This window comes from Phoenix dactylifera, chromosome 5 (assembly GCF_051530095.1).
Source record: "Phoenix dactylifera cultivar Ajwa chromosome 5, Ajwa_hap1_PhDact_Kaust_v1.1, whole genome shotgun sequence".
Classification (NCBI taxonomy): Eukaryota; Viridiplantae; Streptophyta; class Magnoliopsida; order Arecales; family Arecaceae; genus Phoenix; species Phoenix dactylifera.
This window is the reverse complement of record NC_143194.1, coordinates 24,927,056-24,949,388: the sequence shown is the minus strand read 5'-3', so window position 1 is coordinate 24,949,388 and position 22,333 is coordinate 24,927,056. Positions and strand designations below refer to the sequence as shown.

Below are 22,333 nucleotides of genomic sequence, written 5' to 3'. Positions count from 1 at the left end.
CATTAAGATAATGGGCTCATTTCAATTGCCCTCCAGATTATTTGGGCAAGCAAGCCAGAATTGTATTATTCATTCATAGACCAGTGATTTCAGGTACTTATCTATAGAAAAGCTAAATGATATTTGTCGGTTCCAACATTGTTGAATGTCTCTACGCAAGTGTCAGGGTTATTTGCAGGATATATCAAGGTTTTTTTGTTTTTTTTGCCCTTCTTTGAGGTTTCTTTACGCAAAAACTTTTTGTTAGAAACGAAAGGGGGCTTCTGAAATTGGCAACCTCATCGGCCTCGCAGAAGACATGCAAGAGGTGCGAGAGAATCCCCTGTAATTGGCCACTGTGAGGGTGAGCAAGCAACCCATAAGTTGAGTCTAACCATGCGACTTGAGGCAGGCCTGGGGACACTGCATCTGTACTTTATTGCACTCCTGAAAGGTGCGTTAACTGCAGTCCGCTCACTAGCTACGATCTTTGTGTGGCTGCTTCATATTGGTGTGTGAAATTTTAACTAGAACCACCTCACTGGAAACTAATGGGCAATGTTCACGGTTTGCACTCCCTATGGCGAATGGCAATCGATGGCAAACTAGCATCTTTATGTCTTTTAACATCTTGGGGAAACTTGATGGCCGGACAAAATGCCGTTTGCTATCAGCTTTGCGTCGTAGTTCCTCGCTTTTTATCTAAGAAAACAAAGGAACTTTTTTCGTCAACGCTGGGGCAGCCTGCAACAAGTTCTCATGGCTACTTGAGCACTACTACGGCACGACATGCGCTGGTGGCTACTGGCTAGGCATCTTTTCGGACGTCAATGTTACGAAACTGGAGCGACTTGTATCATGTTTTGCTCTCTAGCCGTCCTACCACGTAAGCAACTTCAGTTCTTTCAGCGATATCTTTTTCCTCGCAAAAAGCTAAGAACCAGCGCCTACCACTGCTTTGGGTGGTTGTTTAATTCTGCCAACTTGTTTGAAAATATATGCAATACCTTGATGGCATACCTTACATTTAAGCATTTTTGTGTTTCAAGTTTCCAGAGGACTCTTGAAATGTAATGCTTGCTGATATAATATGGGGGGGGGGGGGGGGGGGGTTCGCCTCGACCAAGCTCGGGGTGCCTATGCCCCGACCGGTTCGCCTCGACCAAGCTCGGGGTGCCTATGCCCCGACCCTTGAGCTTGAGGCGCTCCACTGAGCACACCTCGAAATCCGGAAAGCCGAGCTACTCCCAGCACCCGTCAAGCCGACCTCGTCAAACGCATGGCGCGACCTTTTAACGAGCTCGGCCTCGCCAATGACCGCACCCTTGTGCGCGCCTATGTCCATCTGCGTGGCCGTACTTTGCAAAACTACCATGTCACGTCTCCATATCCAATCTTCAACAGTCAGACGACATCTTAACCACTCCGGCCATATCCTGCCGTGACTGTCAACACCCTACCGTTCTCAAGAACGGGCAGTACTACACGCCACTAGCCAACCTAAACGGCTCAGAGCCACACCTCCTCATGATGAGGACTGACAGTGCCTCTGCCACCTGAGTCACTCCACCGAAACTATAAATAGCTTAGTCAGGTAACTTCAAAGGGACTTTTTAGGCTGGACCAAATCTACCCCACTCTAACTTGATCGTCGGAGGGCTTTCACCGGAAACACCGGTGAGGTTTTGTACAGATCTGCGGTCGTCGCACAGGAGGTGGCTCCCGTCTTCTCCTTTCAATCACCAGCGGCTCCTTCAACTCCACCGGCGTGGTCACCCTCGGGCCAAATTTGAACCACAACAATAGCCTTTGTTACTTGTAAGTCAAATTAGCATGAAATCATGGGTATTAATAGTAAAGATGTTATTTCACAAACAATTTATCGATTATTAGATATCTTTTTTTTATTCTTTTTGTATATTTAAAAGGTATTGGCATTAAAATTATCTTCCATCTATAACGCATTGCCATTTTCAAATTAACCAATTAAATCGTTAAGTGATAACACTTGGGAAATCGGTTCCCAGTGCCGAGCTGAGAGCTGTATGGAAGGGCCTTCGATATACACGGCGAGTGTTGCAGACTCGCTCCATTATTATGGAAGGCGACTCGGCCACTATTATAGGATGGATCCAGGAGGGTTCGAGGGTGTCGGGGTGGGACCATCCCCTACTCCAAGATATTTGGGCCATGGGTAGAGATGGGGACGCGTTCCTGGCCAGGCATGTTTATAGGGAGAGGCTAATGGGGCCGCTGATTGCCACCAAGGTGGTAGCCTAGTGGTACTGGGCAGCAATTCTAACCATAAGGTCCCAAGTTCGAATCGCTGCGGCGACGATTAAATTGTGGACCGAAGCTCATTACTTTGGCCACTGCTTGGACTTGTGGTGTAGGACCGCTCTTGAACCGCTAGTAGCCGGGGTGGTGCCAAGTGTGACGTACTCATACGTGGGACTTGAGCCAGAGCTCAGAGGAGTAGCTGAGCCGGGCCTACGGGTGGGGAGGGTATGAGTAAAACCGGTCGGGGTGCCCAACACACGGCCATTTCTGCCCGCATCAAACATTCTCCTGGCGGGGCGGGGGCCCAGTGGGGGCTGCTACGCGGGGGTGGGCTTGTCCCTTCCTCCCCCCTACCCCTTTTCTTTAGCAAAAAAAAAAAAAAAAAAAATCTTGAGAAATCGCAGATCTCTTTAAATCATATTCAAATTCATAGTTCACTCCACAAAAGCGCCCATAAATCGTTCAGTGAAAGCTAAGGAATTCAAAGACCCTAATCTTAACTCGAGAGGAATTTTGCTGGAGACGCAGCAGGTGGGCCGGGAAACTTTTAATTCGACCTCTCTACTGGTTGCTGTGATAACATTCGGGAAAAACAAGGACATCATCTAGAGACCAATTATAAGGATAGCCAGGGATGGATTTCTGATACCTGGTGATGCATTATATTCCAGGCAGCATTTGATCTGATACATCAAAATGGTGGCCTCGCATTTCTCTACAGGAGAATTCGGGATCTGGCAGGTGTCAGCTCAAGATTTTGAAGGCTTTTGCAGCATAATACCATTGGCACATAGGGAGGCTAATGATTTTTATATCTGGTTAGGAAGTCAGGCATTCTGTTTCTCTGCACTAGTTGAAAAAAAAAAAACAAAAAAACAAAAGAGTCTGGAAATATTGGACGCAGACTTAAATTTAATAGTCTCAGCTCAATTACAATAACGACATTAGCTCAAGCACCTAATAAGACTAAATACTGGTCTTCAGAAACGAATGAATTTGTATGGATTTTGAATTCTTATGAAATGTGAAACTTGTTCCTGTAAAATAGTTAGGCATTCCCATAATTGTATTTGCATGCACTTCAATTCTCATGAAGTGAAAGGAACTGATGGGCTGCCTCATCTTTGTTCTCAAATAAAATAAGATACGAGTCTTCAGACTTCAGAGCAACCACATGATAATGCTAAGAATAACCAGAACACTTCCACTGATAAACAGAATTTTCATCATCAATAATATATTCTAATCAGGAGTCATAACCGTATGGAAACCCGTACTAGCATAAACTTAACTAACAAGTATCTTGGGATGGATTGCATCTGTTCTGGAATTTGGTCGGCAGATAAGATATGAACATTATGTTGCCTATGTTGCTTATTCTTCCTATAGGAATTATGGGTTCTGGCTAACTGTGCCTTTCATATTGTTACTCATTTATCCAAACATCTCCAATTTATTTGTATATGACTTTCTCCCTCCTACGTCCTACAAAGAATAAACCACATACAAAAGACAGCAAGATTCAGATGTCATACCCAACATCCAAACATAAATCTGATGCTCAATGCATCCATAATCATGCAAATGCCTTCCCAGATGCTCGATATGATATTAGTACTTCACTACTCCAGGTCCTACTGCTCTACAAATGCGATAACCATTGAAATTCAAAAGATCCAGGAACAACGAATACTTTGACACAACTTCAAACCAAGCACAATGATGTATCTAAATGTTTCCACATTTAAAAGCAGATATGTAATAAGCAAAACCTATGGTTATTTTCCATTTTGTCATGTCAAAACCTATATGTGCCTGGGGACACATCTAACAACATTACGGATACCTTCAAGCAAGCAAATAGAAATTCACTGGTGGATCAAACGATATTTGTGACCTTGACACAGTATGCATGATACAGTAAAGAGAACCAAGCTGATACTTTGCCTGGTCTAGTTATCATAATTACATATATATAGTTTCCATTTTTAGCAAAAGATTTACAAAATAATGTGCATGGTCACTTATCATATTCCTAGAAATCACCCATGATAATGTGACACTAGGAGATTTGCACAATAAATATAAAAAGCCATGTAGAAAATTAGTTAGGAGAAAAACATAAGCACCACACCTTTTCCAAGCCACCAAATGCCTAAGGTTATCTAATGATGTATTATTTTCATTCTTCAAAAATTTTATGTGCTTGCCTTCCAACAGTTAAGTTTCACCATCCTCCAAAAATGTTCAACTTATCTTTCTTTCCTCATCGTGCCCATCAATTTTATGATTCTCTGACAGGGTTTAATGTGAACCATATCCGTATAAGAAGATGACCAAACTGATAACAACCATCACAGATGTCATGATAATGCTGATGCAGATAAGCATTCACCAAGTCATATTAGAATTTCTTCTCTTTGGTACAGCATGATATCAAAGTTTTGAATATCAACAGAATCATCTTGCCATGATTGGAAAATTATTCTAGGTAGTTGGAAAAGCCCTTAGGGGATCCTTTTCTGTGTGACAAGTAGCTGATCAACATCATCATGGAACCGTGTTTTTATAAATTCCAAGCTTTCATCATTCCACAAACTTCTCATTTTATGAAACATGCAACTACCACTTTGGCCTATCTGATTCGTTACAACATATTTGATGGAATACCCTCCCTTGACTATGAGATATAAGTTTCCAGATTGTATTTGAAGCCACCAACTATCTTAGATGAGATGTTCTCCCCTGTATTACAGAATACTGGGGCTAATCTGAAACACCCTAATTCTTTATTATAGGCTAATGCCGCTAATCTGAAGCAATCTAACTCTTTATTATAGTCATTATTAACTATTCAAAAAAACATCCTCATCTTTTATAATCACATTTTCTCTTAAGCCCTTACTTTGCTAACATGCACTCTTTAGCGTGTGGCGCTCTTATGTAAATGATTTGGTGCCTTTTTATAATCTCAAATTTTTGAATTTTAATGGTATTTCCTGATAAGGAAACACTTGAAAAGTCCATATCCACTTCAAGCACCTTATTGTCATCGTAAAAAAGACATCCCCTTACATCTCTCTGCCCCTTACATAATGGTTTCATGGTAGTGAAAGCAACATGTTTATGAAATTTATTTAAAATGCACACGCATTTTCATTATTCCTATTTGACCAATTTTCAGTTGTTGATTTTCATTTTTTTAGGTGGGATCTTTTTGGGGGTGGGGTGGGGTGGGGTGGGGTGGGGGGCGAGGGGCAAAGCAGAATTTTTTTTGATAATAACGGCCAATTTAGTCATGCCAGCTTGATTAAATGAGATAATTTCATGCATTAGTGCCCTACAGTGACAAAAGATGGTTTTATGAAAGATATGATGCCATAATAGTAATAGACCATGTGTCAACCATCAAAGATTTATGATAATGATTATTAGATTGATTATTCTAACACTAAAAGCAGCATGATAATGGTAGAAAACCTGCAGAAAATAAAAAGAATGGACTAATCCTGGTAAGATAGTTACCATCAATTTTTATCATGCCAAAAAGCACGAGGAGACAACAGGTCTGACTAATATTTCTTATGAACAACCGATCAACCAGGACCACTAGATAACTGCTGGATACTTGATTAGAGTCCAAAACATGAACAAACATATTAGCGTAAAGAAAAGAATGTAAACTTTAGAGCTTGTAGGTGCAGCAGATAGAAACCCCAAAAGAACAAATTTTTAGGCCTTCACTGTGACATTCTACAAAGCATCATGTAACCCCATCTAAACCAAATCACAAAACTTTCACCTCAACTACTGTTAGCACAGTTCCTCTGAAATAACAAGCAATGATATCTCAAAGCAAAGCTGACCAAAGAGTAAAGCCCGAAACATTTGCCAAAAAATAACATCTTCAAAACAGTAACAGTAGAAAACAGCCTTTTTCATCTTCAAGACAAATGAAGAAAACAAAGAACTAGAGACTCGAGCTTCCAAATCACAATCGAAACTTATTATCATCTCAAACAAAAAGACCCAACCGACTCAATGTAAACAAATAAAATAACATCGCAGACCCAAGAAAATCTAGCGAAAATTAGATAGAAAGAGTCACTCCTGCCGCTTCTGCTCTCATGCCTCCATCTAGCAGAGCATTATTTCAAACTAACCTCCAATAGGAGAAAGTGAGGCAGCAAGGATGACAGAAAAGCCTTCATCTTTCAGTGAGAAGAAGAGATCCCAAAGCCGAGGGACTTGTTAAGCCAGGTCTTCCAGCTCCCGCTCCCTTTCCTGCCAAGCACCTCGGAAGCAGGCTCATCCACCACCCTCTGCTTCTTGCACAGCACAAAGTTCCTCGTGCCACGAAAGTCGATCGCCTCCAAGGGGTTCAAAGCTGCCAATCCAGCAGAAAAGAACAACATCAGATCAATGATAAAACCCCAAATAGAGGGACGAAAGCATCAAGAAAGAATGTCGAGGCGACGCCATACCATCAGATCCAGAATTGGCGCAGTAGAGAAGGAAGTTGTTGAAATCGGAGCCGAGGACGGGGAGGCGGCCCTCCCGAGCGTAGGATTTGAGGGCGGTGTGGATGACGTTGGTGACCAGCTCCCCATCGTTCACGAGGAAACGGAGAGGGCCGGCGCTGCCCAGAACGTTGACGGTGATGAGGAATCGGGTGTTGGCACCACCCCGATCGCCTCCTCCTCGCTGCTGGTTCTTCCCGAGCTTGATCTGGAAGGACGGAGCGACGTGACCCATTGTCGCCGGCGGCGGCAATCAATCAATCAAAAAAAATAAAAGGAATCGGATCTGATTTTGCTTGTTGGGAGAAAAGATGGATGAGCGCGATCAATCGGCGGTGGGGAAGGGGTGGATGGAGGGATCGAGGCCCAGGCAGCGATAGTGCCAGCCCTGCATGCAGGAGCCGAACGAGAAAGAGGAAGCCGAGGAGGACAGATGAACGCGTGCGCTGGTCGCCCTCTTCTTCGACGACGATGACGACGACGAGAAGGGCGAGGGGGATGTCAGGTAATCGCTCACCATTCACAAGAAAATACCCAAGGCTTGGATGAAGAGAGGAAATCGAAACAGCGATGGAGAGGGAGGAGGAGAGGAAGTAGAACAAGACTCGGAGCGAAGAGATAGAGACCGAGTTGGGGTGGGAATTGGTTCAGAGGTATATACAAAGGAGGAGACTCCATCAGTCCGCGTCGGGTATACGCACGGCCGTTGCGCAGATCTATCTACTCGCGAGATTGTCGCGTGTTTTGATTTCGTTTATTCTCTTAACAATCTTATTGTTACACGCCGCTACGGTAATCAGATTCGTAGATTCCCGAATAATCTCAATTTTTCGGAATCCCATCGTATCGTTGCGGGCTACTGCGTGCAGGTCCCGGAGATGCCGCAAGCACGGAGCCGTCTTCTTCGATTTTTTCCCCTCTCTTTCTGGCCACGAACCTCGTGCATCTTGTTTTTTTACCAAGCACGTAAAGAAGGCTTTTTTATCGACAAATTCTTGACGCAAACGGGTTGGGACGCTAAAAGCCTAAAACCCATAGGTCCATGGTACTCTCTACCCTAGATTCCTATAGTAAATAATAAAATTCCAAAGAAAGGAGGATGGAATGATTGAATGTGACTAAAAAAGGATCAAATTAAATTGTTCACGAGGTACACCCAGTTTTTTTTTTTTTTTTTTCAAAATGCATGCACGCGGGGAGCATGATTTGGATGCTTAGATGGTGGAGGCACATGGACCAAAAATGGGCTTAATGGAAGTCAATTCGGATGCTGTGTGTTCTGCGAAATATAGAAATATAATGTTAATTTATAACGGAACATATGATAAACGAAATAATTGAGCTTAGAGTGCAAGTGAAAAATTGTAACGATATATATTTGCTATGCATGCAGATAATCTAAGGAGGGTTAGGAAATCAAATATGGGCTGAGTTCGTCTAATTATGAAAAGTGGAATTAGCTAACTGTGCTAATTGATATGGTTGAGATATAGTGCAATGTCATCACTTCGATTGCTCGGCCTAATTGTATTGTTAAAATATGTGACAAATGCAAAAGTAAATCAAAAGTGAAAATTTCATTGAGCTTAAAGCGTTCAAGGATTAATATGCAATGTGATAGAGAAGAGAGATCATCAAGGCAATCAAAATTCACATGTATCCTTTCCAAGAAGCCAATTTCCTTGCAAAAGGCTGCTGATAAATCATACTTTCATAAGCGGAAATGTACCGGATGAAGTTAGATTTTCATATATGAGGGGTATCTAGAACCAATAAACCTACAAACTGCTAATAATAATTGAAAGAAAGCCATATAGTTGATACGATTTTTTAAACAGAATAAGGGTGTATTTGCATGGCTTATTTGTACCACTATTTATTATAGTAGTAAGGCTGTAAGGATGCTTGCATGGGTCATATTTATAATTTTCTCATATTGCTTAAGGCTTTTGTTTGAGAGTTGCATGAGATGGTAGCAAAATATAAATTACAGGAAACATAAAGAGTGTGATTGATCAAGTATAAATTAATCATGCATCTAACAACCGTTGAACGAAGCTCCCAATCTCAACCTACCTATGCATTCTCATGGACTAGCTTATTTCTATTGAATACCACCTAGCTAGGATTGCCCCGTGAAGCTGCGGATAGCACCAAGAGGAGCTTGATTGGGCCTTCAAAGCCTGGCTAGTGTTAGGCAGACTTCTATGTGTCTGGATCTATAGAGCTTAGAGCAGCCCCACAATGCCGACCATGACAAGATTGGAAACCAGAGAGCAAGTTAAAATTAGGTCAAATTAATCATTGAACATAAAAGTTGCTTCATGCAACCACCAAGATTGATTCAGACTATCACACTCCTGTAGTTTATTGTGCTAGACAGGGGAGTCAAATGAGAGCTGCAGAAGTTTGGCTCAATTTCATGTTAGGTGATATTATAATTTATTATTTACAGACTTGACCTATACACATTAGAGTAAACTAATTAATCCATACCCATATATTGGTTCTACTCGTAGAACCTATACACATTAGACTTGACTCCCTGGAATTTACCTTACTCTAACTCAAGATGCCTATTTGATCCCTATTAATATGGTCCATCTTTAGACTACGTAATATCGCCAACCTAAGCTGGTCCAACTAAGGTTTTGTTCGGTCCGTGCTTTCTACTGCGGCCGATCGAGACATCTCTCATCCACTTCCGGCGACATAAATCTTTGGACACGAGATAAATCTTTGGACAGATATCCACGTGGCCACATGTGGGAACTCCACGTAAACCGGCGAGCTACTTCCCTCGATCAGTTCCCCCGGCGTAATATACCAATATCCAATCCCAGTGGTTGCTGACTAAACTGGCCGGCCATGGTGGGTGTGGGAAGGTGACCAACCTGGGAATGTAGGAACCCCTCGTTGAAGTTGAGCTGCTAAATAATCTATGCTCCATCCATCAAGTGGTACTGTAGCATCCAATCCTTCACACGATTCTCTCTCTTTTTCCCCCATGGAACCCGTTCTTTCTTCGCCTGTTTTAACGCGAGCCGATGCCCTTTCTTTGTAAAATATTAAGGTAAAGCGTATTGTCAATTTGTTAGAGGGAGAGAAAAGAAAAGAGTAAAGAGAAGGAAGAAAGAATACCTCCTCCTCTTCTCTTTATCAAAATTCCCTACCCTCAAGCAAAGCTAAGTGGCACCGGGGAGCACCAGCGGCAGCTTTGTCTATTTTCTTCCTTTATGCTTGGACTCTACCATCATAGCATCCTTCTTCTTCTCTCTCTTACTTTATACTTGGAGTTGGGGGTGTTGAGACAGGTCGGTGGGGAGAGATCTGGGACGTCCGGGTGATGGGCTGCTCCCAAAGTATTATTGGCGGCGGCAGCTGCATTGAGTGTGAAGATGTGAATAACAGCCGAAAACACGGCCGGAGAGGCGGCGAAGCGGCGGCGGCGGCTTCCACCATTTCCCGGGCTTCGCCATCGCCGTCACCCGAGCTCGTAAATGTGAGGGCGTCATGTAGAAAGATGGCGTGGAGTCTCCGTCTGATGCTCTCCAGGGCAAGTACGATAAGGCGGCGGCGAAGGCGAAGGAGAGGGGAGATGGATGATGAGTGTGGTGGTTCGGAGAACAACAAGTTGTGGCTGCTAGCAGATGCCCCAGAAGAGGCGGAGGCGGAGGCGGAGGCGGAGGAGGACCCGCAGTCGGTGCACTCGTCGTTTCGGTTCAGCTTTGGCTCGCAGGCGGAGGCCGCCGTGGAGCTCTCCGGGTCTGCCGCCACGGTGCTGCTCCTGGTGAATTTGGAAGATGAGGGGGAGGGCGCGGGGGATACCCCGGCCCGCGAGCGGCAGGAATGGCAGAGACTGGAGTCGCTGGAGAGGAGCATCTCGCCGGTCGCCGGAGCGCTGGCGAGGTTCAGCTACGCCGAGATCCGGTCGGCCACCGGGGGCTTCGCCAGAGGTATCAACTTATTTCTAATTATTTGTTCGCACGGTTATAATGGATTTGTAGGACCTCTGGAAGAAATGTGACTTTTTTGGTGGGATCTGGGGATTTGTTCTGGTAGGAAGGGAGCTGGGGAGGGGGGCGCTGAGCCGGGTGTACAAGGGGAGGATTGGGGTGGGGAGGAGGGCGGTGGCGATAAAGAGGGTGGGGGGGCAGGACCGGGAGAGCGCCAAGGCCTTCTGCCGGGAGCTGATGATAGCCGGCTCCCTTCACAACTACAACATCGTCCCTCTGCTAGGTTTTTGCGTCGACAAGGAGGGCCTGTTTCTTGTGTACAAGTATGTCTCCGGTGGAAGCCTCGATCACCACCTCCATTGCCATGGTACTCTTTTTTACTTTTCTTTTCAATGCTGATTTAATTACTTTGTAGTGTAGATTTAAATGTATGTGTATCAATCCAATTACTCCAATTTTAGCTAATTTTGGTGATCGGAATTGGGCACGCAGAGAAGAAAGGGAGGGGGAAGGTGTTGCCATGGGACGTGAGGTACAAGGTAGCGATGGGGGTGGCGCGGGCGGTGGAGTACCTGCACTATGGCGCCGACAAGTGCGTCGTTCATAGGGACATCAAGCCATCCAACATCCTCCTCTCCTCTAACAAAACTCCGAAAGTGAGAACTACCCTTCTCTTTGTCATCTCTCTCTTTCTCCCCTCCCATATTTCCCTTCCCTTTGGCTGCTTGTTGCCTTTGTCACCTTTTCTTTTCTTTTCTTTAAAACAATTTGTTTCCATCATCATATGACCAGCACAAGCTTGGTTTCTTCGGTCAAGTTGATTCCGCGGTGGGCCAGTTAAGCACCCACTCTTCCCCCCTGCATAGGAAAAGAATGCTAGCCAGTCAACCTCACAGTATGCATGATGTTGAAATGCTACTGCCTGATCAACTGCCCATTCCTACCAATGAATCATATGATGATGCACATCATATAGATAGATGCATTCTTTCATTTGTTCTCCAAGTAACCTAAAATTGGTTAAGTGAAAGAAAGAAAAAGCAAAAGATGTAGGGTTTTGGAGAAAGGTCGTGTCTGGTCCATCGTAACAAACGTCGTCTGTGAGTGTAATCTTACAGCATAGGTGGGGTTCTGAGTAAGGTTATGTGTGGACCACTCGTAACCAAGAAACATCATGAGCTTAATGTTGCTAGTTTGTTTTGAACCAAAAATATCTTCTGCTTGTGTTTATTGGCAGCTGTGTGACTTTGGATTGGCTACGTGGATTCACGGACCCTCTCTACCCTTCCTCTGCAAGTCTGTCAAAGGAACTTTTGGGTGAGAACTCAGAAGTGATTTAATCATCTGATTTTTATTGTTAAGGAAATCTAATTCTGATATGGTTTCCTTTTTATTGTGGTTGCAATTTCAGCTATCTAGCTCCCGAGTACTTTCAACATGGTAAGCTGTCAGATAAAACTGATGTTTATGCATTTGGGGTGTTACTCCTGGAGCTAATTACGGGGCGGAAAGCAATTGACCGAAGTAGGCCCCAGGGAGAGGAGAACTTAGTTTTGTGGGTAAGCAGTCATAATAATTTATTTTTTACTCTGTTGATTTTGCTGCTAAAATTCTCCAAACTATATAATGGGCTTATTGATATAAAAGGTTTGTTACTCTCAGATGTCTGCAATTGAAGTACTTGTGCTAAGAATATCGGTAGACCTGCCTGTCATCTTATTCTTCTATCCTCCAGCCCCCATTTCATCTTCATTTGCCAAAAGATTGCTGGTCTAGGTAGCCAATAATAAGAAGTTAATTATAGGAAGAAAAGATTGCTGGTTGTCATATGGTCATGGATGGTGCATGGTACTACATCTGTATCAGTTGGTATATGCCAAAAACCAACATGTTGGACCATACTTTCTTGATATGCATTATGGACCTGCCTCTAACCCCATTGCCCTGAGTGGCGAGTATAAGCACTAGACAAGTATTTCTGGATGTACAAGAAACAGTGCTTGGCATAATATGGGTGGCCTACTACTAAATCGGACTTATAGAGTAGCTTAACCAGGGTTGTTGTGTTAGGTTTCTATTGGCAGGAAAAGGAAATCTTTTAAAGAGTACTGATGCCTGTCTTCAGTTTATAAGAAAAAGAAATGAGAACATGGAAAACAGGATAGTTGGTTTAGCATAAACTTTAAGGTTATATCTGACTTGTCTACACAGGCATCTATTATGGCCACTAGGGTTGTTGGTAATCAGTAGCTTGTTTGAGTTAACATTTTTTTTAAGAATAAAGTTGACACGTCAACTAAAATGCACTAGCCCGCTAGCTGCTATTTAGGGATGCATGTTATCCAATTACTAGGTCCTAGTTTTATATTAATTATTCTTATTTTTTCTCAATGCATGATACAACTAGCTAGAATTAGTACTTAGCTCAACCTAGAGTGACCAAGCAAATTAGATCAACATTTCTAGCACCTAGTTTTAATAATGAATAGCAATGAAACTAGCCACAAAGGGTGATGAATTGCGTGTAGAGCCTCTAGTCGGCTAGATTCCACGATATTAGCTGGTCACCTTTAACCGCCTAAGAGTTGTTGGCCCTCCTTGGAACAGAGGGGAATGCCCTTATTCCCTTCTCCTCAACAATATTGGTTAAGGCATGTAAAACCTGCATGGAAATCTTGCAGGCATTACTTGCACCTGAACCACCCCTACTTTTGGTGCACCATCTATTGGGAGGAAGCAGGTTTCCAACACTATTTCTCTTGTGGGTCCTTTAAAAATAAAATGCAGATAATGCCTGCTATATATACATATAAACTTGTCAAGGTAATTATTGAAAAAAAGTTTAATGGCAGAATATCAACTTATGCAATGTTGAGTCGATGGGACTTTCTATTCTAAGATTTTCTTGTGATGATGGACATCATTAAATATCAAAGTTTCTATTGAATTTGTCCATGCATTTGTAAGGTACTACATTTGATCGCTGACAATTACAATCTTATTATGTGGAAATGTTCATTTATAAAAAAAATCCATTAGCATCTTCTCTTCATTTGGTACCTATGTTCCACTAAATCTATCAAATAAAGAAATAAAAGAACATATTGAGGAAAAAAATGTTATCTAACAAGTTTTATGAATTAGGGTTCGAAAAAACTTATCCTTTGATGTACTAATTGCATCTGCGAGGGATCTTTGTTTGTAGGTTAATTATGTTATTTGCTTTGGCTTGTTAATCTATCATAAATATTTCATAGATCTATGTTTTTTTGAACATTTTAGAAACATGAATAATGGAGGATTGAATGCTGCTTATTTTGGTTTTATTACTTTTGTTGTTGTTGAAATCAAATAGTGATTAATGCTTCAGTTAACACTATGTATAAGGAAAATATCTTAACATGCAATCAACTTAATAGGCATAAAGCCTTGCCCAAAGCATAAAAAGATCAAAAAAGGGCAAGCTCTTTGAAGGAACATAATCATCATCCAAATGTCATTTCTATATAGATTAGATAATCAAGACTTAGTAGTGGAATATCACATATAATTACTTCACCAATCATATCCGATACATATGCTACCATACCATGTGATAAGAATCACAAAAATGGGATACAGTCAGAATATCTTAGCATCAGTGTGTCAAATTTGTTTGAATTCTTATTATCTTGTGTTTCCTGATTTGAATTGTTCTCTCTCTCTCTCTCACCCCTCCCTCCTTCCCTCCCTCTCTCACTCTCCATGGCCTTGTGACTGCACAGAATTTGCACCAATCTGAGATAAAAGCCCTCTTCCAATCCTCTCCTAAACCAACCATTCCCACCAAGCCATTTCCTCATGGGCAAGTTCGATGCGTCCCTTCCCTCACTGGCAAACACACCATGTCTACACCATGCCCAGCACTAATTCCCAATGAGGGGCTAATGCATTTCATCTTTGTCCCAGACTCCCAGTTGTTGCATCTAAATGCTTAAATACACTTTATTTTGATTTTGTGATGCTGTAGTAACACCATAGGCCCCAAGTTAATTGGTATTCTAAACCCTTACATCCTTATCCAAACTAAGAATGATGGCGATACATTGTTATCTTAGTTGTTCTTGCAACATTCTTATTGCTATTTTTAAGGTCGGATTTTGGCAAAAGGTTTTCAGAGACAGATTAGGGGTACCTACACATCTGATGGCTTTTTTTGGGGAAGTAGGATGGGAGTATCGGATGACATAATAACCATAACCTTCAACATGATGGTTAATATTATTTTGTAGTTTTAGTAGGAGATAACAAAATACTTTAGATTGCAAGTATCTCACAAATGACATCTTTAAAGGGTTGACAGTTCAAGTAGCTTATTGTAACAATTTCCCTTTGAGAATTTAGGTTTCTGACAATTACCAAAAAGCACAATTTTAGATGGTTTTTGTGCATATCTCAATATCTGATTAGCCAATTTCTAGTTTATTATATCCAAAACTCTTTTATTTGTGAAGTCTTAAGTGCCTTTGTCCCACTTGTTTCTTGTTATCTCCATGCTTAGACATCTTCACGCAGCAGTCATGGAGATATGACCATCAAGATTACCCTAATACTGCTAGATTTTATATGTAATTTTCTACTGCCATAAGCATTCTGCATGAAAGGCCAGGAAGATTGCCTGGTGAATCTGAAAAACTGAAATTATCATAGATGTCATCATACCGCTGCTGAATATCTACATCAATTTTGCGTGCTGACGAGCATGTAACTTTTGGCAGGCAAAGCCACTCCTGCAGCAGGGTGAAGGAGCAGTGGAGAAATTGGTCGATCCAAGGTTAAATCCCAGCTCATATCGTTGGAATGAGATGATCCGGATGATTTGTGCAGCCACTGCTTGTATTAACAGTGATGAATCAGGAAGGCCAAGCATTGATCAGGTGATTGGAATGTTGCAAGGAGAAGACACTTGTGGCGACTGGTCAATTTTCACTGGTAATGGTTGCCTTGCAGGATATGGTTCTCAGTCACACGATCCATTGGAAAAGATTGATATGAGAGGCCATCTAGCGCTGGCCATGCTGGGGGTTTCTGACACTGAGGAAGATGACTTGTACTGTCGATGAATCACTTTAGCAACCTCAAGTTTCTGTACTCTTACTCTTTATTTACCTGTTTTCCTTTCTTTATTTCTTTCTCTTTTTTTTCCCTTGCTGAGACCTTAAATTAGCCTGTTCACCGATTGTCTTCCTTTTTGGTTCGGTAAATCAAGTTGTATATATGTTGTTGGCAAAGGAAACAAAATATTTTGTCCACATGTGAAATTTATGACAAAGCATTGTTCTATAAACAAAAGCATTGTTGTTGTGTTGGGGGCCACATAGTTGCTCTAATCTTCTCTTCTGAGGAACTGTACAAGTAGCATAATGCCAATCATTGTCTCAGAGTCTCTTTTTGATGGCGATTTTTTCAGTTGTGCACGCAAGAATTAAAACATGAACAAGCTAAGCTCTTTTGAGGAACCATTTTAACGTTCAACAGAAAATATTAATTTTGTGGTTCAAAGTTTAACTGACATCTAGTTCCCTAGGATAGTTGATAAATCCATGGTGAAAGGTGGAACTTAGCTTGGCAAGCAGCCAAATTTCATTATAACAGGTGCAATTCTTCAGATACGGCAAAGATAAACACCACCAAGTGTTAATAGTTTACAACACATGGATATTTTAATCTAGTCTATAATTTTGATATATGATTCAGGAAATATTTGATGATTCCAAATAGATTTGTTGAAGAATTATTGGGTCAAGAAAAAAAAAAAGGTGAAAATAGTTTGAAAAAGGAAATAATAATAAAATTATTATTGCTACGAATATATCCATTCAAAGGGGGAAAAAAATTAAAGGTTAAAAGAAAATGAAAATCCGAGGATCCACCGCCACACGATATATGCCGACTCACTAGTAAGGGGGACAGTGACAGTTTTTAACGCCCTAACCCGATCTCTCTGCCGCTCTCCTTTCCCCTCCTGCGACGAACCAAGCGACCCCTCCTCCTCCACTCTCTCATCTTCCCGTCCCTCCCTAACTCCCCAACGCCATGAAGCGCCCCGCCGACGATCGGGACCGCAAGCTCCCCGCCGCCGCCGAGGTGAAGCCCGTCTTCATCTCCAAGGCCGAGCGCCAGCGCCTCGCGCTCCAGCGCCGCGAGGAGGAGGTCGCCGAGCAGCGCCGCCGCGCCCAAGACCTCCTACACAACCAAATCCACCGCCCCTCCTCCTCCAACTACAAGCCCGACCCCCCCTCCTTCGCCTCCGACACTAACCACCGCGACCGAGACCGGGACCGGGACCGAGACCGGGACCGCCGCGCCCGCGACCGCGACCGCGACCGCGACCGGGAGGAGGAGGCCCGGAGCCGCGAGCGCGCCCGCCTCGAGAAGCAGGCGGAGAGGGAGCGGGAGAAGGAGCTGGAGGCCATCAAGGAACAATACTTGGGGTTCAAGAAGCCCAAGAAAAGGGTCATCAGGCCCAGTGAGAAGTTCCGCTTCTCTTTCGACTGGGAGAACACCGAGGACACCTCCCTCGACATGAACACCCTCTACCAGAACCCTCACGAGGCCCGCCTCCTCTTCGGCCGCGGCTTCCTCGCTGGTATTGACCGCCGCGAGCAGAAGAAGCTCGCCGCGCGCCACGAGAAGGAGACCCGCGACGAGATCCGCCGCAAGGAGGGCGTCGAGGAGCGCCCCGAGGAGGCCGCGGCCCAGCGCGAGAAGGAGGCTGCTGCAGAGCTCTACGACGCCTTCGACATGCGCGTCGACCGCCACTGGACCGAGAAGAAGCTCGAGGAGATGACGGAGCGCGACTGGCGTATATTCCGCGAGGATTTCAATATGTCCTACAAGGGCTCTCGTATCCCTCGCCCGATGCGCAGCTGGGCCGAGAGCAAGCTCAGCCCTGAGCTCCTGAAGGCTGTGGAGAAGGCCGGCTACAAAACACCGTCCCCCATCCAGATGGCTGCCATCCCTCTCGGTATTCAGCAGCGCGATGTGATCGGGGTTGCTGAGACCGGGTCTGGGAAGACAGCGGCCTTTATCCTCCCCATGCTCACATATATCACGAAGCTGCCGCCCATAAGCGAGGAGAACGAGGCCGAGGGGCCCTATGCGGTGGTGATGGCACCTACTCGTGAGCTTGCGCAGCAGATTGAGGATGAGACGGTGAAGTTTGCTCATTATATGGGGATCAAGGTTGCCTCGATTGTCGGGGGTCAGTCAATTGAGGAGCAGGGTTTTAAGCTGAGGCAGGGGTGCGAGGTTGTGATTGCCACTCCTGGGCGTCTTCTGGATTGTTTGGAACGACGATATGCTGTCCTCAACCAGTGCAACTATGTTGTTCTCGACGAAGCTGATCGGATGATTGACATGGGTTTTGAGCCGCAAGTTGTTGGTGTCTTGGACGCAATGCCTTCCAGCAATCTGAAGCCTGAGAATGAGGATGAGGAGCTTGATGAGAAGAGAATCTACCGGACGACTTACATGTTTAGTGCAACCATGCCCCCAGCTGTGGAGCGCCTCGCTAGGAAGTACCTGAGGAACCCTGTTGTCGTGACAATTGGCACAGCAGGGAAGGCCACTGATCTCATCACTCAGCATGTGATCATGGTGAAAGAGTCAGAGAAGATGCCCAGGCTTCGAAGGCTGCTCGGTGACCTTGGTGACAAGACAACCATTGTGTTCTGCAACACCAAAAAGACTGTGGATGCAAAGGCCAAAGACTTGGACAGACTGGGTTATAGGGTGACGACAGTCCATGGAGGGAAGTCACAGGAGCAACGAGAGATCAGCCTGGAGGGATTCAGGAACAGGCGGTTCAATGTTCTTGTAGCAACAGATGTGCTAGGGCGTGGGATTGATATTCCTGATGTTGCTCATGTTATCAACTATGACATGCCAACACATGTTGAGATGTACACTCATCGCATTGGAAGGACAGGGCGTGCTGGAAAGACAGGAGTGGCGACGACGTTTTTGACTCCTGAAGACTTTGCAGTTTTCTATGATCTGAAACAGATACTGATCCAGAGCAACAGTCCGGTGCCACCAGAGCTGGCCAGACATGAGGCATCGAAGTTCAAGCCAGGAACCATTCCAGATAGACCTCCAAAGCGGAATGAAACAGTTTTTGTTCATTGATGGAAATGGGACTCTGGATCTTGATGATGAACCAAATACCAGATTGGGCGTTCAGGATCTAATGATACCATTTTTCTTGCTTTTATGGCCAGTTCACGGCTCTCCTTTTGATCGGGAGAAGGCATTTAAAATTGCATGAGTCCCAAGGTGCATTTATTCTGTCTTGATTATAAGAAAGTAGGATTTTTTTTTTTTTTATCTATTCTGTGATAGGAGATTTGGAAATGCTATATGGCTCATGGATATTTTCTTGTTAAAATATTTTCAATTTATTCGAAGCATATATATGCCAGTAATATGGGCACGTGTGTATTTAGGAATGATTTGAACCCAATCTCTGATAAGAGTTTGGGTAATGTTATGTAAATTGTACATATTGTCCTATTAGAAGAATTTTGCATTGTTCCAATTATCTTTATTCCAGGCCACTTTTTTTCTTCGGAAAAAAATGGTTGCATCCTTGCTCTGTCTCTGTGGAGCTATCAAGTGTACCCTTCACTTTGGTGAACAAATGAGTATCTGCCAACTTACATGCACTTCTTTTGGTTATTGGTAAGTAAACATATTCGTATTGGTGCAATTTAGTTCTGGGCACTTTATGAAACTATTGTGGCCTTTCATTGTCAAAAAGTGGAAGGACTTACAGCATAGGCTTTCTTCTCATTCTCATTCTCATTCTCTTGTCCATGTGTGATTAATTGTATTTCTAATCACAGATATAGGAAATTTTTAATTTTATTTATAATCTTATTTCTAATCATCGATATAGGAAATTTTCTTGACTCACACAATAGTTAACTATTATAGTTTATGCTGTTTTCCATGCAAGTACAAGTTCCATTCCTTTTATGATTATTTCGTTCTTTCTGTTGGAAAGGCTGAGATATAATCTATAATATAACCATCTACTCTCCAGTTTATTTGCTCTTTAAGTAGTTAGGAGTTTGAGTGTGATGAAAATTTTGAATTGTGATTAGTAACCTATAATCATTTAAAAAGTGCATGCTAAGGTTTGAAGAAAGCCATTGTTTCTTCTTGTTAAATTGCTCTTATTTTACATGAAAGAAATTGTTACCATGAGAAAGATAATGTTATGGCTCTTTTGCATATACTACTGCAGAATCAGAACAACTGATTTTCCCTGTGATTTTAAGATAGTAAATATTACGGTTGAGCTTATGCTACTAGATAGTTGAATGTAATTACAAGGTTAAGGAAAGCCTTATGAGTAATTGAGAGTCAGAAATTTTGTGAAGTATAATTTCCCAAGATCTTGACATGTGTCTTTCTGATTACCTTTATTAGAACCAAAGACATCATCTAATGAATCCTTTTGTTCTCTTAATCTTACTAACTTATCGTACATTTTAGACTTTGGTAATAGAACCTCTAAATGTGATGGGATGTTCTTCATGAATTTATGTTTAGTTTTAACATGTAATCCACATACTTATAACTGAACTCTTGATATCTTTTTAGCTTTTCCCCCAGTGATCCAAAGGGCTAGTAGATTGTTGGAAAGTCTATAAATAAATTGGAGCTGAACTTGGATTCTTTGGTTATGCTAGACAACTAGGATAATTAACTTATGCTTTTAACCATACAAGTCACATCTCTAATTTCTATTGCATATATGCAATAGAATTGTTGGGGAATTTTTCACGTGTACAAGGAGATTATTGGTTTGGATTAGATTAATTTAGCAACAATTTGATAAGGGGACGAATTATCTTATCAATATTTTGTAAGAACTTTGGTTGTACTTAGTAAACATTTATCAAAGTTAATCTGCCATTGGAACTTCAGTTAGCTTTGTAGTAATCAATTGGTAGTCATTCATATTGGCAACCTAAACCCCAAACATTGCCATTTGGATTCTTACTTGTACTTTCACCATTATGATCTGTGAGGTGCAACTTCATTACTTTTGTGATTATCCATATCTGATTTGGAGATAGGTTACTTTAGCCAAGTTTTGCTAATTGGACAATTTTTAGTATTATTTGAGAATGAAGCCACAGAATATGGGCAAAAAAGTGAGAGTGATGTTATTTCATTGGATATGCCTATATTATCTGAAGAAGGTGATCGATCAAAGGAATCTATGTTGACATAAGTCAGGAGGGAAGAAAGGTCAAGTGAGAATTCTCCTTTTTCCATTGAAAAGAGAAGCAAATTTATTTTCTCCTCCCTTTATCTCCTTGTAGTAACCATGTTGTCCCACCCTCATCATTCTCTGATCACACCCTTCATCTCCTCAATTCTAAGGTTATTCCTAATCCTTTCGTGCTTCAATACTCAGACTATATCTACCCATGAAACCTCTCCATCCCCGCATTTCCTCTAATCATCCCTAACTTCGTGTTATCAATTACTTAACTAAGGCCTCATGCAATCTCTCCAATCACATTGTTCATGGTCTCCATGACACCTCTCAGACTTATCACAACCATCGCTCAAGTTGTAGTATGATAAATTCTTAAACTTTGCATCTTCTGACCGCTCATGGCTATTTGATCACATATTTCTTTTAGGGGAATAAACGTCCCTAAGACTTCCTTCTGTAAATTAGTCCTATAATGGAGATAGGAATTCCAGCTGTCTGATCCTTGCTCTCTGATAATGGGGATGGTTGTCCATCCAAAACCCCAGATCATAGCATTCACAGGCCTTTACCACATCAATCAAGTTAATCACAACCCCATGATCTCATCATAATATGCGATTTGAAGAACTTTGATGTGAAGGGGTTGAATTATTCATGGAATCTTTGGATTTACAAAAGCTTCTTGCCTTCTTGGCAACTCTTTCCTTTTGGTTTGGCCTCTTTTCTTCCTTTGTTGAAAAGAGAAGAGAGAAGAGAAATGTCAATGGAAGAAGGGCCAAATGCATTTTTGTTATCCGACTGGTGTTAATGTTTTCATGTATTAGTTATTTCAAAAGAACTTTTTAAATAGAGTTTTTAATAAATCTACTTGCCAAGATTGCAAACCTGATGTCATAACCCTTCCATCGACCCATCCTGTGATCCCTGTAGGTCAGAGGTAGGATGTGTGCTGCTGTTCTTTATCTCATTACTGATGATCAAGGAAACATTCTATCAAAAGGGATTCAAAAATGTTACCTTGTGCCTCAACTTCCTGTATAGTGAATTTAGATTCTTCACTACTACCTTCATATCTTGTTGCTAATGTTGTTCACTTCTTTGGGCATATTCTGGGGGTGTAGTCCTTGTTTTTAAGTTGGAAACAGCCAAAAATAGACTAGCCATTGGTATGCAATTGGAGTTTTTAGGGTTATGGTAATTGGTTGCAGGCTGTCAAGTAGTTGATTTCCCTTGCAACTTCTCTTCAACTAGAAATACCACTTGAATACCGGACAGTTCAACCTGGAAATTCTACTATATCATCCTGTATGATTGCCTAAAGC

General features: G+C 42.5%; 3 protein-coding genes and 1 long non-coding RNA gene across 4 annotated transcripts; 3 read left to right on the top strand and 1 right to left on the bottom strand.

The window, feature by feature from the left end:
- Positions 1 to 33: 33 nt before the first annotated feature.
- Positions 34 to 433, top strand: LOC148703493 (uncharacterized). Its single transcript, XR_015987201.2, has 2 exons — positions 34 to 93; positions 220 to 433. It is a non-coding gene; the product is annotated as an uncharacterized LOC148703493 (long non-coding RNA).
- Positions 434 to 6,121: 5,688 nt separating this feature from the next.
- LOC103721402 (uncharacterized) lies at positions 6,122 to 7,732 on the bottom strand. The gene is made up of 2 exons (XM_008811599.6): positions 6,744 to 7,732; positions 6,122 to 6,646 (listed from the first exon to the last, which is right to left on the bottom strand). The coding sequence occupies exons 1-2, from the start codon at positions 7,012 to 7,014 to the stop codon at positions 6,474 to 6,476; spliced, it is 444 nt and encodes a 147-aa protein (XP_008809821.4). The 5' UTR covers positions 7,015 to 7,732; the 3' UTR covers positions 6,122 to 6,473.
- Positions 7,733 to 9,623: 1,891 nt separating this feature from the next.
- On the top strand, positions 9,624 to 16,066 carry LOC103721400 (putative serine/threonine-protein kinase PBL21). The gene is made up of 6 exons (XM_008811597.6): positions 9,624 to 10,735; positions 10,842 to 11,102; positions 11,228 to 11,391; positions 11,973 to 12,052; positions 12,147 to 12,294; positions 15,493 to 16,066. Exons 1-6 carry the CDS (start codon positions 10,126 to 10,128, stop codon positions 15,835 to 15,837), a joined length of 1,608 nt encoding a protein of 535 aa, XP_008809819.4. The 5' UTR covers positions 9,624 to 10,125; the 3' UTR covers positions 15,838 to 16,066.
- Positions 16,067 to 16,671: 605 nt separating this feature from the next.
- On the top strand, positions 16,672 to 19,313 carry LOC103721399 (DEAD-box ATP-dependent RNA helicase 21-like). The gene has a single exon (XM_008811596.5). It carries the CDS (start codon positions 16,811 to 16,813, stop codon positions 18,902 to 18,904), a length of 2,094 nt encoding a protein of 697 aa, XP_008809818.4. The 5' UTR covers positions 16,672 to 16,810; the 3' UTR covers positions 18,905 to 19,313.
- Positions 19,314 to 22,333: the final 3,020 nt, after the last annotated feature.